Source organism: Rhododendron vialii, chromosome 9a (genome assembly GCF_030253575.1).
Source record: "Rhododendron vialii isolate Sample 1 chromosome 9a, ASM3025357v1".
NCBI lineage: Eukaryota > Viridiplantae > Streptophyta > Magnoliopsida > Ericales > Ericaceae > Rhododendron > Rhododendron vialii.
In genome coordinates, this window is record NC_080565.1 from 26,924,134 (window position 1) to 26,941,139 (window position 17,006).

General features: G+C 38.4%; 2 protein-coding genes across 7 annotated transcripts in view; one reads left to right on the forward strand and one right to left on the reverse strand.

Moving 5' to 3' along the window:
- Positions 1-17,006, reverse strand: part of LOC131302081 (DExH-box ATP-dependent RNA helicase DExH5, mitochondrial-like) — a 116,121-nt gene that overhangs the window by 47,367 nt on the left and 51,748 nt on the right. The window lies entirely within an intron of this gene.
- LOC131302088 (2-oxoglutarate and iron-dependent oxygenase domain-containing protein CP2-like) lies at positions 6,268-16,722 on the forward strand. 2 transcript variants are annotated; one of them, XM_058328698.1, is made up of 9 exons: positions 6,268-6,735; positions 9,088-9,135; positions 12,327-12,503; positions 12,591-12,741; positions 12,853-12,939; positions 14,577-14,701; positions 15,414-15,532; positions 15,988-16,099; positions 16,330-16,722. In XM_058328698.1, exons 1-9 carry the CDS (start codon positions 6,421-6,423, stop codon positions 16,375-16,377), a joined length of 1,182 nt encoding a protein of 393 aa, XP_058184681.1. In that variant the 5' UTR covers positions 6,268-6,420; the 3' UTR covers positions 16,378-16,722. The 2 variants fall into 2 exon arrangements, with proteins under 2 accessions (XP_058184681.1, XP_058184682.1); XM_058328699.1 differs by having other exon boundaries at positions 6,284-6,735; positions 15,988-16,117; positions 16,260-16,354.

Sequence of the window (17,006 nt, forward strand, 5' to 3'; positions counted from 1 at the left end):
TTTACTACTTAATACTCCCGATTCCGGAAGCTTCTCGTAGTCAAATAGGCAATCGTTTGGATATTCCCAAAGTGAAACAAGATGCACAATATCTACGTCTCCCTACTTTTGGGAGGAAGATCAAAGGCGAAAGCGTATAATTTTCTCTTGGTGAAAGCGTTTCAAAAGCAAAAAGTTTACGTCCACCGCTCAACTTTTACCGTTCTCCCACTATTCAAAAGATGCATGAGGGGTGGAGGGCATAAACTTTTCTCACAAGTGGGTTGTGTTACTCTCATTACATCTGTGGTGCAAGCAATTCCCGTTTATGCTATGGCCTGCTTTCCCCACAAGAAGTTTTATGACCGTTTTTTTTTGTTTGATCTGATATGCAAAAACGCCTAAAAGGCAAGTTTTGTGACCGTTTGAACTCTAAAAATAAACAATTTCAGGTGGGTAGGTAGGGCTGCTAAACGAACCAAGTCAACCAACCTATTCGAGTATGATCTCGTGTTTGTTTGTTAAACGTTTGTTCAAGATCAACCAAGCTTGAACTTTTTTTTTTTAATCTCATTTGGATTTCAAATCAAACTTGAACAAGCTACTACAATACTCAGCTTGTTTGGCTAATTATGTATAAAAAGTTCAAGCAACTTGAGTGGGCTCGTGTTTGGTTTGATTATATCTCGTTTGAGATCGGCTCATCTCTCGAACATATTTTTTAAGCTCGTTAAATTTTCAAACCGAGCTTGACCAACTACCTGCTCAGCTCGTTTGGCTCGTTGTTTATCATCCCTAGGGATAGAGCGCCTGAGGAGAAAGGAATCCCTTGGGCTAGCTGGTCTAAATTGTCCCAATCCAAGCTTCAAGGTGGAATGGGCTTCCGGGAATCTCGAGCTCTTAATACAGCTCTGCTAGCATGCCAAGGTTCTTGTGGCAAAAAATCCTTATAAGGGTGTGTACCTTCCCCAATCGAACTTTCCTGGGGCTGTCAAAGGGAGAACTGGAGAAGGCCTTCTTCGGCTTGGGCAAGTCCCATGCAAGGAAAAGTTTTGCTGAACAAAGGTTATTGTCATGGGCCTCATGGCCTTCTGCATAAAACTATTCGGAATCTCAGGTCTCTCCGAAAGTAGTCCGCTATTGGCCAGTGTTAGCCGGTACCAACTGGTATTTGAGTCGGAACGAAATTAAAGGTGTAAAGTACCGAATTTGGACAATATGTCAATGACCGTACGTACCGGCCGGCACTGTACGGGATTCATAACCTTGGGTACGTACCGGCCGGTCATTCCGCTTTCTTTTTAAACCTTTTTTTTTAAAAAGAAGGTAATTTCAAGCTCAAATATAATGAAAATGAAAAATAGTTTTTTAATTTTTTTTGTACCGTTTAAAAGATCTCAATGAAATCTATTAAACAAGATCCACATTGATAGAAAATTTTTTTGCGTAAAAATATAATTTTTGAATTTGAAATTACATTCCTTTTCAAAAAGTTCCTTCCCTAAAAAACTGGAACGGAGAGGATTTGGGCTTGGAAATTATCCTGGACTAGAAGAGAAGGAAATGATGCTGGTAATTGGATCGCCACATCTTGTCTTCGTGGATCCTTTCAAGATTGGGTTACGAGCATCTTTTTGTTTATTCCTAGATTGAAGTGAGTTTTCTTCTGTTGCGTGCAACTAGGGGTGCAAACAAGCCAAATTGGGCGATGAAGTGTTTTGAGCTCGGCTTGTTTGTAAAGACGTTGAGTTTGGCTAATCTATTTAAACGAGTCTCTTTAAATGAGTTGAGCTTATAAAACGAGCCGAGCTTTTGCGAGCTTAGCTGAGCTTTTGAGTGTTTGAGCTTGGCTCGCTTAGTAAATGAACCTAAAACTCGAGCTCGACTCAATTATTAAACAAGTTGAGCCAAGCCTAGCCTTAGCGAGTCGACCACGAGCTGCTAGCAAACAATTCAGTTCATTTTGCAACCCTACTTGCAACTTTCGAGCCTGAATTCAGAAAAGGGAAATGACTTTCACACTCTTTTTTTTTTATGCATGCACTCTTTCTTTTAGTGAAAAAATTACACAGAAGTTTCAAAAGAAAGAGAAAAAATGGAATGCATATATATATATATATATATATGAGTCCCCTTCTCCTAAGGACCACCTTAACTTAATAAAATAAAGACCTCCCTTTCACGATCGAATTTCGATGATCCGAGCCGCTCAATGTGTTCAGAGCGTGATTTTATGGGTACACGTGAGAAATCAGCAAAAAAAAAGATTGGGAAGGGCTTCATCCGAGCAGTTTTTGTTTATTTTTTATCAAACGGTTCAAATTAAAACTGCTCGGATGAAGACTGTCCCGGTCATTTTTTTTGCCGATTGCTCGCGGATATCCTTAAAATCACGTTCTGAACACATTGAGCGGCTTTGATCATCAAAATTCAAACGAAAAATGGGAGAAATGGAGAGATCTTTATTTTTACTAAAATAAGGACCACTTTATTTGAAAATAATTTTATATATATATATATATATATATGGGAGAGTGAAAATCATCGCCCTCCAGATAATCAAAAAAGACAAAAAGAAATAGATTTTGGAGGAATCGAAACACTAATATCGTTACAGTATCACAAAATACATGCCTATGCACATCGGGGACGGCTTAAAGCATGTGCCGAGGATGGGACCGCATCTGGGCTCCAGATTTTATCTAATTTTGGGGACCCCAATTTTTATGCTCTTATATTATGCCTATATAACAAAACTAGAATAAGAATTTAATTACTAGTTTTGCCGCTATAAATGTGAGAATAGTTTGAACTAATGAAATGGTTATGTTTTTTTGGGACTTTACATTTTTGAATACTCGAAATATTTCTTTTTTAAAGTTAATTTTATCTTTTTGAAAATTGTAGATTTGTAAAAATGGCAATGCCAACAGGCTTGTAGCCCAACTGTTGGTGTTGTTGAGTTTCTGTAGGAAGCCTCATCAATAGTGGAGCTACCATAACAACTGTTCATCGACAACTGGCATGCGACTCTCCTCCATCTCACCGTCTGATCAGTTTATCGTCGATGTATCCTTCATTGATTATAATGTGTTATTTGTCTCACTCATATGCAATATGTCTTTTTCAATATTATTAGATGCATAAAGTCGATTGTAATATTTATTATCAATGGTGTTTTCACTATTTTAAAAGAAAAAAAAAAAGAATCGCACCAATGATCGTAATCTGCTCCTTAGCTCTAATTTGATTCAAAACTACTAATAAGGGCTGTTTGGCGAAACTAGGCTAGGTTGGTTTTTTTTTTGTTGTCTTTATTTAATTTTTTTTGTAGTATTTTTAGTTAAATTTTTGTAAATTATTGATTCATCTCGACGTTAAGAATTAAAAAAATAAAAAATAATGATCCAAATTCTAATCTTTTCGAGTAAAGATAAAAATAAATAAATAATTTGAATAAAGATAAGGTTTTCCTTAGAGTATTTTGATTTTTGTGAAATGACTAAGGCCCCGTTTCAGAAACTTTCTTAAAAAATAAGCAGCTTATTTCACATTTTCAAACTCAAAAATAATGTAAATAAAAAATAATTTTTAATTTTTTTTGCATCGTATAAAAGATTTTGATGGGATCTATCAAATAAGTTCCATATTGATAAAAAAATTATTAGAAAATTAGAGACCGGTCCTGTTTTCTAGGTTCGGTTTCATTCCAACCCTAAATATTTTTTCCGAACCTGCATAGGTTCAGTTGTGTTTCGTAATGACTTTTATAACCCCAATGGACCAAACAGAACACCACTTCGCTCTCTCTCGTCTGAAATTCTCCCTCTCCGTTGCCGATTTTCCATTTTTCAATCCGACCACACACGTCTTCATCCAGCCTCCGACGAGATCTCTGCCATGATCCGCGAGGTCAACTGCAACGGTGATGGCAACGACAACACCGAAGGACGTCAACGTCGACCCCGACGAGTTCATAGATCTCATTCTCGTACGGCCTCTCTCAATCCGATATCGTGCCAATCAAACACCACCTCTTCCGGTCAAATTCTTCTTCTTCTGCGTTACCCTCCTAACAGGTGACGATGACGACCGCGTCGACATCAACGAGTTCATCTAGTTCAACACCAAAGGACGTCCACTCCGACGAGTTCATCGCTCTCATTTTCATACGACCTCTCTCAATACAACGTCGTGCCGATCGAGAACTACCTCTTCCAGTCGAATTCTTCTTCTTCAACATGGCGTGGATTTTAATTTCTGCAATCATGAGAGTTGCACCCAAGCTCTCCTTTTCTGGTATATGTTTTGAGCGATCGTATATCTCAAATTGAAGTTCAGTGAACGACGACGGGGAAGATTATTTCGAGATCAGGTTCAGTTGTTTTCTTTGGTGGTGCAGTTTGGGAAGAAATTGTTAAATGAAAGTTAAGATCTCACTGGTTTGAATTGAGCAAGATCTCACTGGTTTGAACCGAACAAAACAAAGCTAGTTCTTTATGAGAACAGTCAGTTCTCATTGAATTGATTATCAGAATTGGTAGTTCACTGGTTTGTTTTTTATTACTTTTTTGTTTGAAGTTGAGTATAACTATATTTGATTTCTTGTTCGTGTGTGTATGTTTTATGAGAACTCTCTATGAGAACTGTGTGTGGTGAGGCTATTTAAACGGTGTATTTTTCAATTCACATAGCCATTTCATATGAGAACTGTTTATGAGAATTGAGTTTTTTCTATGAAAATTATGTTTTATTCTATGAGAATTGTTATTATCCATGATGATTGTCTATGAGAACTGTATATTTTTCTATGAGAACTGTCTATGAGAATTGTGTATTTTTTATGAGAATTGTATATTTTCGGTAAGAACTCCCTATGAGAACTGTGTATTTTATATAGGAATTATATATTTTCTATGAGAACTATGTTTGTCCATGATGATTGTCTATGAGAACTGTATATTTTTCTATGAGAGCTATGTATTTTCTATGAGAACTGTGTATTTTAGTGTGTGGTGAGGCTATTTGAACGATGTATTTTTCAGTTCACATAGCCATTTCACATGAGAACTGTTATTGTCCATAATGATTGTCTATGAGAACTATTTATGAGAACTGTGTATTTTCTATGAGAATTGTGTATTTTCTGTGAAAACTCTCTATGAGAACTGTGTATTTATCTATGAGAACTATGTATTTTCTATGAGAATTGTATATTTTCTGTGAGAACTGTATATGAGAATTGTGTATTTTATATGAGAACAATGTATTTTCTATGAGAACTGTGTATTTTCTATGAGAACCGTGTATTTTTCTATGAGAATTGTGTATTTTCTATGAGAACTGTCTATAAGAACCATTGTGTATTTTTTATGAGAACTGTGTATTGTCCATGACAACTATCTATGAGAACTATATATTTTCTTTAAAAATTGAGTATTGTCCATGAAAACTGTGTATTTTCTATGACAACTACGTATTTTCTATGAGAACTGTGTAGTTTAGTGTGTGTTGAGACTATTTGAATTGTGTATTTTTCATTCACATAGCCATTTCACATAATTCTCATAGAACTGATTATGAGAATTGACAGTTCTCATAACCAGTTCACTGAGCCAAGGATATTTTTGTCCGAAATAGTTCTCATAAAGATAATTCTCATAGGAACAGTTCTCATAGAAATAGTTATCATAGACACTTCTTATAGAGACAATTCTCATAAAAACAATTTTCATAAAAATAGTTCGCATAGAGAGTTCTCATAGTAAATGATATTTTTTTAATCTTACATAATTTCATATTCAATATGGATCTTGTTTAATAGATATCGTCGAATAGGTTCCAAAAATATAATTTTTTTTAAAAACGAATATCTACAACAAAAGATATGACTTTTTGAAATTTAAACAATGTTTTAATGGTGCACCAATGTTCATAGAGCATTGGATAATTTTTCTATACTAGATGCTCTAGTTCCGTGGGCTGATGCGCGTGAAGGGACATAATTGGAATAAAAAATACAAATAATTGTGCAGGACTAAATTAAGTCCGAACCTAATTTTTTGGGCCGGCTTAAAAATTCCCCAAAAATTATTTGTGTAAACATATTATTTTAAAGCTTAAAATTACTTTCTTAAAAAATAAGTACTTATTTTGAGTTGCGAAACGGAGCCTAAATGAGATCAAAAGGGGGAAATATTTGGATGACTTTTTGATTGAAATCTTCACACGTCAGCATCGTACAGTTGACACCAACAAGCCCTGACCTTCAACCACCGGACCTGAATTCCCCAAACCCTAGTTTCGATCAACACAACCATCTCCCCCCCCCCCCCCCCTCCCTCTCTCTCTCTAAAATCATGACTTCATAACCTCCACATTCTCTCTCTCTCTCTCTCTCCATTCCCTCCCCCCACTCTCTCTCTTTCCACACCTCGAACCATGTCTCTCGACGGAGCCTTGGACAGGAGGAAGGACACTCACTCAGCTACCCTCACCGGCGCCGGCAATGGCAACGGAAACGGTGCCCTTACGACGGCCATCCCTTCGTACTCGACCCATCGTCTGAGACTGAACCCCAACACGGATCACAAGCCGGACAGCTACGAGGACCTGCAGTTGGAGTTCAGCCCCCTGCTCTTCAGCTCCCTCGAGCGCTACCTCCCTCCGACCTTGCTCAACGTCTCGCGCGAGTCTAAGGTCCAGTACATGAGGGAGATTCTCCTGCGATACTCTCCTGAAGGCGAGCGTACTCGAGTGAGTATACATCCGTAGATACGTGTATGTACGTACGCCCGTGGAAATGTGTGTTGTGTTTTTCTTTTAAGGTTGGGATATTTGTGTTTGTTATTGGGTGGTTAGAAAAACTGACGAAAGGGAATGCATTTGAGGTGTGTTTTTAGACAAGTCACCTAATGTGCGTGCACGAGCAGGAGCGTGAAAGCGTCTTTGAATCCATCTCAAACAACTGAAATCCTCGAGAGCGAGGATTGAGAGGGGATCGCAGTGCGAGGATTGAGAGTAGGAGCGCGGGGTATTTTGGAGTGCAGGGTATTTTGAAGGATTATGTGACCTTAGGTTTTTAGTCAGCTAAGTTCAGTGGCTGTGACTGACGGGAACATAACAGTGGAAAATTTAGATTCGAACCTAGGTTACCTAGAACTGGATCTTGGCACACCACATGCCCTAATTCATGACGCATAAGGACTGATTATGCTGCCAAAACAACACCGTATCCAGGATTTAGTTTGTTTTCTGTAATTATTACTTTGAATCACCTTCGCTTGCAATAACTCTACTATATACAAGGTTTTATTTATTGGTTTTCTTTTGTCCATACATCATTTTGGGATCACTTTAGGTTGCTAAATTCACCCTTTTGAAACAGGGTGTATCATATTTCGGAACGTTTGTTTGATCCAGTATGTTATTTGGTGGGGTATTCATGTTCCCTAGTAACACAAAGTTAAACCTTTGTTTTTCCCCCCCTTTTCTCTCGAGCCACTTTTCCTGAGCTGCCAAATAGATCAGTCGGTTATTTGTTGGGAAGATTTCCTCCGTGTTGGACTTTTTGTGATGGACGAGGATTTTGTGAAAATGAAAAGTGTCATTTTCTACTTTGTGTGATTCTTGGAAGTCGATTCGATTTTTCGGAATTCTAATCAAAGTTTTCAGAGGCGAAAGTGCAAGACGAGGCTATAGACTTCTCATGAGGTGAGGCATAAGCTTCAAGGCATTGAGGCATAAGCCTTTGAAGTTTTTATTTCTAAAAATTAAAATTAACTAAAAACACGGCATTCAAAGGTGTCTGAAAAAAGCAAGAAAATAGTTGGTAGAATTCACAAAAAAGAAGAAGAAGCATGTTAAGGCATAAAAACGTAGTTACTAACATCTTTAAATGAACCGACTCTTTCCTTACAACAAGAAAAAGAACCAACTGTCTAAGGTGTTCGCCTCCGTCATCTGGGCCTGAAAAGAGTACGCCGATGTATGCCTCCGACAGATGGGTGAACGCTTTTGTGGTTCTTTGCCTAAAAATCAACACCTAGAGGCATTTTTGCTGTGCCTTGCCTCGAGGCGAGCCCAGAATGGCCTTTGAAAACATTGATTCTAATGACTGTTTGGCAGTTGGATGTGTAGTGGTATGGATTCTGAACAATAGGTTGTTCTGCATTTGTTCTAGAAATACCCTCTGCCCTCTATGTTGGAAAGTAGTGATATAGCAGGGCATGGCGTGAGTTTAAAATGAACTTTTCAGGGAGAAAAAAACCGTTTGTGCTGGACGCAGCTGTAAGCACTATTTTCAATTCAGTATCCTTGATAATTACATATTGGCACCAATGTATGACAAACTAACAAACAGGTGAACTTGTAGATTTTTTAATTTTTCGGAAAAAAAATGTGAGCATTCTGGTTTCTTTGAGTTTTGACTTGCCAAGTTAGGGTTTGTATTACTTGGGTTTTTTCCAGAGTGTTATGGTAGGTTACATAGGCTGGCTTAACTTTCTAATCATCGCTGCTACTAACTGTGAAATGGAAGTCTTGACATCATGTATGCTTAACAAGTAGTATTGGTCCATAGCCCCCTCACCCTCACCCTCACCCTCACCCTCACCCTCACCCTCCTCTGATACTCAGATATTTTAAACCTAACTCTTAGTAGTTTCTAGTTCGTATCTACCTCTCATATTCATGATGAACGGTGCTTAAATTCAACCTTGTTGTGTGTCACTAGTTTTCTGATGGAGGCCCAACTAGAAACTAAAACTGTAAACAGCATCCTGAAGACCCTCTTTGGGTGTGATGGACATTTACAATGCTGTGTTCGAAGGACAACATATTAGGGTTGAACATGTTTATGGCTGGCCTATGTTGCTAGTCAGCTAGTGACACACACGTGTGCGTGTGCGCATTTTATAGTACCTGGATTTACTCAAATCAATACTAAGTACCGTTGTTCTCATTGAGACTCCTTGCGTACTTTGCTTTCTTCATGGGTGCATGGTTTACAGGCAAGGCATGCTTCTCTTAACAAATTTTCAGAACTACATCTACTTGTTATCTCCCCGGCCAAACAATTCTTGATAGATTTGCACTCCATTTTAACAGGTTCAGAAGCACAGAGAATACCGGCAGAAGATTATATCAAATTACCAGGTATCTTTTGTGGTTATTTTCCATTTAGTTGTTCATTCTACTTGGGACTACTATGATGGTTTTGTAGGATATTTATCTAAATATTTTTCTTGTTCATGGGACAAAATTTGATTGCTTTATTTGTTTTATCATCTGATTTCCCATTGTCGATGAGAATCGAATGAGGCTAGAGTGGAGAAACCTCCTAGCGGTCCTGGGTTCACTCCAATCAGCATGATTTTTCTGTAATGGACTGCAATATCACTTTAAACATCTCTATACACTTGGGTGCTCTTCTCTGCGTGAAAGAATGTTAAGAGTATGTACGATGGAAAGAATTATAGTTCTTGTGCATGTGAACTAAACTGCGATTGTTTACAGTTTCTTTCCTTGATGATCAAGTAAACAAGGAAGTTAGTGGTGTATAACTGGTGTAATACAATTATGAATCCATCAACCACTTCTTTTGGATGGACCAGCTTTTGAAATAAAGGAATTGGGTTGTCTTTTGGGCCAAAGTATCTCATATAGCGAGTGAGGAAGATTAATGCCCCATTCCTCATAGAGAATGCATCTGGTCGTTTGTGGGGAGCACATAGTGGCCAATTAAAACTAAGGGCCCTTGTTCTTTAGATAGTTGGAGTTTGAGTAGTCATGAGTGATGAGTAGGTTCTGTTTCTCCATCCATTTCTTTCATCGAGTGTTCTTGGGGCTTCAGCCAGAAGTGCCCATTCTTGGTTATGACAGGCCAAGGGAGGTTTTACGCCTCAATGAAACTTCTGTTTCTCCTCTAGCTGCTAGGATTTGGGATATGAGCTGAAGTCTTTAGCACATTACATAGAGAGGAAAAAAGGGCGTTGGCTGCTACTGAGAGATGAGGTGTATATTGGAGTGAGGTGGTCTTTCTGACAGTACGTAAAGAGAATGGGTTCATACTTCCATTTGTGGGAGCCATATTTATTATGTTTGTGCCAGGGAGGTGTTTAGAGTCGAGAATGCTCACATGTATGCAAAGTTTGGTACGCACAAAAAGGTAGAGGGTTGTAAAAAAGGCATAAGCCATATGGCAACCGGATGGATAAATGTCATTTAGGGTCACAAATTTGGGGCCTTTTTGCAACATAAAATGTACTGCAATATGGAGATTGGGTATTTTTCTTTCCCATGTCAGTCAGGCTTCATATTAGTTTGTAAAATTCTGGCTGTTGGCTCAGTTTGGATTTGACGTTTAGCTTTGTTAGGGGGAGTCTTGTGATGGCTGCGATCAAGAGCTGGTAAAGGTTGTGGGGAATTGAACGATTTAAACTAGATGTAAGGGAGTTTGTGAAGGCCGTAGTCGAACTAATGGGAGGACAAGTGTCTTATTGAGCTCGGAATTGAAGAATTTAGAGGGTGCTATAAACTATAACGGTTATGACCCATGGACTGACATGACTAATTAGCAGAAGGAAAAAGTGATTTGAACGCTTTCGCTTTCCCAATGTCTTTATTCTCTATCTCTGGTAGTGTGTCAAAAAGACTTGACAACTTGAAGCTGGATTTTCTAAGGGGAGCATTGGGAGAGGAGTTCGAATTTATCTAGTGGATTGAAAGATGGTTTGTACTCTTTTAAGAAGGAGGGATTTAGGCATTCGAGTATCGGGGGGGTTCCGGGGACACCTTAAAAAACACCCCAAAGTTCCCGATTGAAATTTGATGATTAGAGCCGTTCAATGTAATCAGAATGTGATTTCAAAGGTACTCGCAAAAAATCAGGGGAAAAAAAAAAAAAGACCAGGAGAGGCTTCATTCGAACAGTTTTTTTATTGAATAAAAAACTATTCGGATGAAGCCCTTTCCGGTAATTTTGTTTTGCCGATTTCCCATTGGTAATCTTAAAATCACGTTCTGAACACATTGAGCGGCTCGGATTATCAAATTTCAATCGGGAATTATGAGATTGAGATTTGGGGTGCTTTTTTAAATGTTTTTTAGGTGTCCCCGGAACCGCCCCATTCGAATATTGAGCATTTATTTCTTTTATCAAACTTTGTTTGGTATATGGCGTTGGCGTTATCCTTCTGAGTCGGATGGATATTGGAGGAGGGTGGTGCTCTCTAATATGGTACTCTTGGGGTGATTGTTCTTCTAACTAGGTATCTTTATCTCATGCGGAAGGTTACCGAAAGGTAATTGGAGTTGTTGAGATAGTTTTTTAGTACCTTAGATTTGTGGAAGGAAATGGGAGGTGACTTAGAGGGATGTGCATCTCTCCCAGCAGTTGTGTTTGAATCGTAATACCTCTCCACTGTGCTTTTTTTGCATATGTTATCTTATTGATCTATTTCTTAATTTTCTTTAGCAACGGGTTTTCGTTGGATTGGAAACAAGTTTGCAAAATTTAGTTGGATGCATTTTTTGAGCCTCTTAGGAACTTTTATTTTTTAAGTTGGAGAAAGAGAGGTTGTTGTTAGATGGATGCTATCTAATTGGACCAATTTAAGGTGAGGTCCTTTTATTCAGCTATCACATGGCAAAAGTTGTCCTTTCCTTGGTGAGGGATTTGGGTCCCTAATGCACCTTTTCAGGTGTTTTTTGATTGGTCGGCAACTTGGATAATTGGATGAGATGTTGCATAATTTTGAATTGGCATGCTATTTGTAAGCATAATGGAGAGTTTGTTAATAATCTCCTTCGTAACTAAGTTGCTAGTAACTTGGGGAGTAATTTTAGCTGCTCTTTGTATCGTGGAGGGTGTTTCCTAGAAGTGTGAGATGTCTCCTTGAAAAAGAGAATGAGAGAGACGAAGAGGAGGAAGCATGTTGTTTGGCTTCTTTGTGCATGATGTGAATCCATTGAAGGTGTGGACGTGTCTAATTCTGTGCTCAAGATAAATTCTTTGACTGATTTTGTGCAGTTGGTTTTGGGTAGTGAGGTTTTTCTCTTGGGTGGTTGTGGATGGGTTGGGTGTGAACAATTTTCAGATCTTTTGGTCATTGGAGCGTCAAGGTGTATGGCTGTTTTTGCCTTTTGGTAAGTGCTTGAATATGGTGGCATTTTGAGGAAAAAAGAAAAGCAGAAGATCCCATGGAAATAGTGTCCTTGAGCAATATGAGAACTAGATCTCATACTATTTGCTCGTATTTTTCTCTTGTTTTCCTTTTTCTCTGCAGACTTTATTCCTTTTTGTTTGTGTTTATCTTCTTCCTTTTCATTTTTTCTCATCTTTGCAGCCTCTACATAGGGAGCTATACACTATGCATGCTGCAAACTTCTTTGTACCCTCGTTTCTCAAGGCAGTCAATGAGTGTACAGAGGAGAGTTTTAGAAGTATAATGACTGAACCCTCTCCAGGAGTTTTTGCATTTGAGATGCTTCAGCCACATTTCTGTGAATTATTGCTAGCTGAGGTATCACCTAGCTTTGCTATTCATGTTAATTTCAGTCTGTCCTTGTAGTTTAGCTTTTATGTTTCTTACCAGGTTCTGATTGCTTAGGTAGAAAATTTCGAAAAGTGGGTTCATGAGACAAAATTCAGAATTATGCGACCAAATACAATGAATAAGCATGGTGCCGTTCTTGATGACTTTGGCCTTGAAACCATGCTTGACAAGTTGATGGAAGACTTCGTACGCCCTATGTCTAGAGGTAGGTAATTGAATAGTTGGTTTGAAAATTGCAAATACTAAAGCTGCATGATGGATGGGATATTCCCAAAACAATTTTTATTCTCTATCTAATCTGATATATCTCTTGCAGTTTTCTTTCCTGAAGTTGGCGGATCCACACTAGATTCTCACCATGGTTTTGTTGTTGAGTATGGACTGGATAGGGATGTTGATCTTGGTGGGTGATGCTTTAAGTGGAAAACTCGGCCAACTTTCTTTTGTGCTGCATATGTTGTTTCACATTATTGTTTTATGGAGAACTCCCCGTGAACACAACCCCCCACCCCCCCCCATCTAGCACTTGATTAAAGCCTCTCAAAGTCAAGTCAAAAATATATTGAGTATCAAGTTGCAATTGTTAAATTTCTCATTTATTGGTGAAATAGGCATGTTGTTTGTCAGTTTTATGTTTGAAAAGAATGGATTTTGGACTTCTATTGTGGACTTGAGTTTGCTACTTCACCCCTACCAGAACTCAGAGTGCATAGAGCAACACATTCTTTTGCGATTACCGATTTCTTTAGTTCTGTGGATTGAAATGCACAAAATATTGACATATGTTCAACCTTCTTTAGGGATTTATATGATGGGGAATTATATACTTCGATCAGTGTCAACTGCCGAGTTACCCTCAGTATGGAAAACTGAATAACAACAGCCGATTCCTATAGGTTTAGTGCTTTTCTTGTAAGTTACAAATGCCTGAGGATCTCTCACTTAAGGATACCATTAGTTGAGAGCATGAGCAAACCACTACGTAAAAGCGGTCGAAGTTGTGCACACCTTTCACCTTGTAATGGTGTTCAATATGTAAATTCGGGTGACCTTGTTTTGGACTTTAGAACTAGAATTTGACTTTGCTTGGTAATTAGTATGGCAACTAGAAAAATACAGACTTCTGAAAAGAGACGCTGGGCGAGGAAGATTACCCGAGCAAAAGAGGTCACTAAGCAAGTGGTCGGCAGAGGGCACTCCAATGCGAAGTCAATTGCGGTGAGAGAATATGAAGCACAGACACCTTGTTGAACATAATGTACTGGTGTCGGAGACCAACACTCTCCAGGCACAAGTTGAGACAGCAGTGTCCTATTTTACTCAATGTTTTGCATTTGGACATTCTAGAACACGCTCTGGACATACTAGGATTCCCTCACAGGACATATGGGGGTATCAAATGTAATATTAGGCTCCCATTAAAGCTAAGGAAAGCTTTTTTTCTTATGAATTATGATGGATGATTGTTGAGTAATGAGAGTTGCAGTTTTTGCTCAAAGGTTTACTGTGAGATCAGTAACTATTATGGTGGCTGGACAATGTACTGTTAGTTTCTACACCACTTTGCATTTATAATTGTTTTGAAAGTTGCTATGTATAGTATTTTCTTATGCATATTAATTACCTTTGAAAGGAAAATACCAACCTTTTGTCAAGGAAGCATTTTGTGCAACTTTTTTTCTTCTTTTGGTTTCCCTCCTGGTTGAAATGTCGGTAGTAAATTGTCGTTCTTGTCATGCTTCAGCAAGGGAATATCATGTTCTTGGTTGGCACCTTGCCACCTGTTTTCAACTTAACTGCTTATTTATCTAGGTGCCTGTTGGACTGTGCTGCAAATGGATACCTTTTTTGTTTCATTAGTCCATACTTTTTCCCTTTGATTTTAAGTTAGCATTTTGTCAGTTCTATATTCTCAGGCATGTAACAATACTGTCGTCGTCGTCGTTTTTTTTTTTTTTTTTTTTGTGTGTTCCTAATTCTCAACATGGAAATGATGGCAATTTTTTTGGCTGGAGAATCTGAACCATTTTATCTTTATAGGTTTCCACGTGGATGACTCAGAAGTTACTATAAATGTTTGTTTGGGTAAGCAATTTTCTGGTGGAGAATTGTTCTTCCGGGGCATCAGATGTGAAAAACATGTAAATACAGAAACTCAGTCTGAGGTATGTTGTAAATTAAGGTAGTGATATTTGACTTCAACTGATTCATCATCTTTAGCAAAAATTTTCATTTGGCATGTATTTAAATTCACTAGTTATATGGTCTTTGTTTTTTCAATAAGAGTCATAAGTACAGATTTTCCAACCAGCTGGTTGAAGATCTAGTTACTTCACAAAATGTCATCTTTAAAGCCAATATTTTTATCCATAACATCAATGACTAGGCTCGGTCAATACTACAATGACCAAGCTAGTCTTTAATTACTCTTTATCTTCTTAAGTTGAGCAGGAGAAACTCTAAAGTGTGGTCTTGGCATTTGATCCAAGGATCTCAAATTTCCTCTTCACCTAACTCACAGTTGTAGCACTCCTGATGAAACTGGCTTTCAATCATGAAATGAAGACGTTGCCATTGCCAACCATTTTACCCTTGTGCTTGTAGCTATTTGCCAGTCCTCTCAAGTCTCAACTTTGTGGTAGACATATACAACATATTGCTCTGCTGTTAATTTTTGCACTAGTCCTGAAAACTGTGTAGTTAATGGTAATGATATGCTTTTTCAATTTTATATTTGGAATCTATCAGCAGTGAATTTTTGAAGAAACATAAACTCTGTAATATACAATACAAACTTCAGCATATTATAGTTTCCTGCAGATAGTCTTTTTAAGTGGCTGAAGACTTAATTGATGGAGTTCTCTGGTGCATTCATAGGAAATCTTTGATTATTCACATGTGCCGGGGCGTGCAGTTCTTCACCGTGGTCGCCATAGGCATGGTGCTAGAGCCACAACATCTGGTCATAGGATCAACTTGCTGCTATGGTGCAGAAGGTATACCAGTGCCTCAAATTCATTCTTGGTAACTTGTTGATTAAGAAGCGGCAGTTTGTCTTTTACTATTAAAAGTAATTTAACACCGAGATGTTCTCCAAACCTGCGAACACTTCCACAGGAGAAAGTATGGAAACACATCTGATGACGGATGAGGTTGGGGTAGCAAGCCTAACCAACCTAATGACTAACAAATAATCCTGCACAATATTGGGGACCGGAAATTTGATCAAAAACCAAAAATAAATATTCCGTACTAGGGGCCAGGAAAGAACTGCTGGCTCAAAGGGGCATTTAATAAATGCCTTTAAAGATTTGAATTTGAATGCAATTGCTACCTGTGTCTGCTTAAAATGTTAGAATTCCCCAAAACGACCAAGAATAGAGGCTGGATGGAGTTTGTTTAATGCTGTTTCTTGTTTGCTCATGTTGCATTTCCACAATTTTCTCTTCAGTTCTGTCTTCAGAGAGCTGAGAAAATATCAGAAAGATTTCTCCAGCTGGTGCGGAGAGTGCCAACGGGAGAAGAAAGAAAGACAGCGCCTGTCCATTACCACCACTAAACTGGTACTCTCCATCTGATCTTTTGTTAAAGGGAAAATGACGGCTAAGGACGTGTTTTGATAATTAATACCCGCCAAGGACATTTTCAGTATTTAACAAATGTTCTTAGCATGTCCTTGACATGTATTAATTATTAAAATACGTACTGAGCCGTCATTTTCCCTTTGTTAAAAGTACATAGCTGGACAAAACTAATTACACGAGTGTCGAAATTATCTCTTTGTGATGTGCAGGAATTACTGAAGAGAGAAGGAGAAGCTGCGAAAGAAGCTGCTTCTTGAGCGGTTCCATGTGCAGTTTCGGCTTGGTGATATTGTATAATAGCACAAACTATATTCGCCGTTGGGGAAATTGCGTAAATTATGTTGTTAGATATAGGGGTGAAAGGGTGTTTGTCCTAGCTATGTTGTGTTCCTTTTTGAAAATAGTGTACATTCAAGTCATGCCAAGTAGGTTTGATGTCCTATTTATCAGCCGTGAGCCCGAGACAATCCAATCATTTTGATGTTTCCAGTCTTCCCTATTGTCCTTTGTAGCTAATGATATGATCTCCCGGCGAAGGGAAAATTCCTCTTGGGTCTGGAATTAAGTACACGCTAACTTGAATTAATTTTTTCTCTGTTTTTTGCCGTTTGTGTTGGATACACAGTTCAGTGGTTTGGGGGTGTGACCGTATGAGTAGGGAAAGTTGAGATTTGTTAATTTCTACAGCATTTTACATAACAACTCCCCGGTCCAGTTTTGAGTTTCACGAGTGTTGTTGCTGCAGTTCCATAGAAAGTTTAGTTGTGTAGTAGGATCATCATGGAAAATGGCTTGGTCTACACCGCGGTTGAACCAGAAACCCATCCACCTTGGCCCTGATTTACTGATTTCATGTTCCTCTTGGCCCTTCTCTCTGCCTAAATAG

Bases quoted from the DNA above. Each gene is read 5' to 3' on its own strand.
- LOC131302088 (XM_058328698.1), top strand. From the start codon at position 6,421: ATGTCTCTCGACGGAGCCTTGGACAGGAGGAAGGACACTCACTCAGCT. The intron at 12,940-14,576 runs GTGGGTGATGCT...TTATCTTTATAG, and splicing joins GGATAGGGATGTTGATCTTG to GTTTCCACGTGGATGACTCA. The intron at 15,533-15,987 runs GTATACCAGTGC...TTTTCTCTTCAG, and splicing joins TTGCTGCTATGGTGCAGAAG to TTCTGTCTTCAGAGAGCTGA.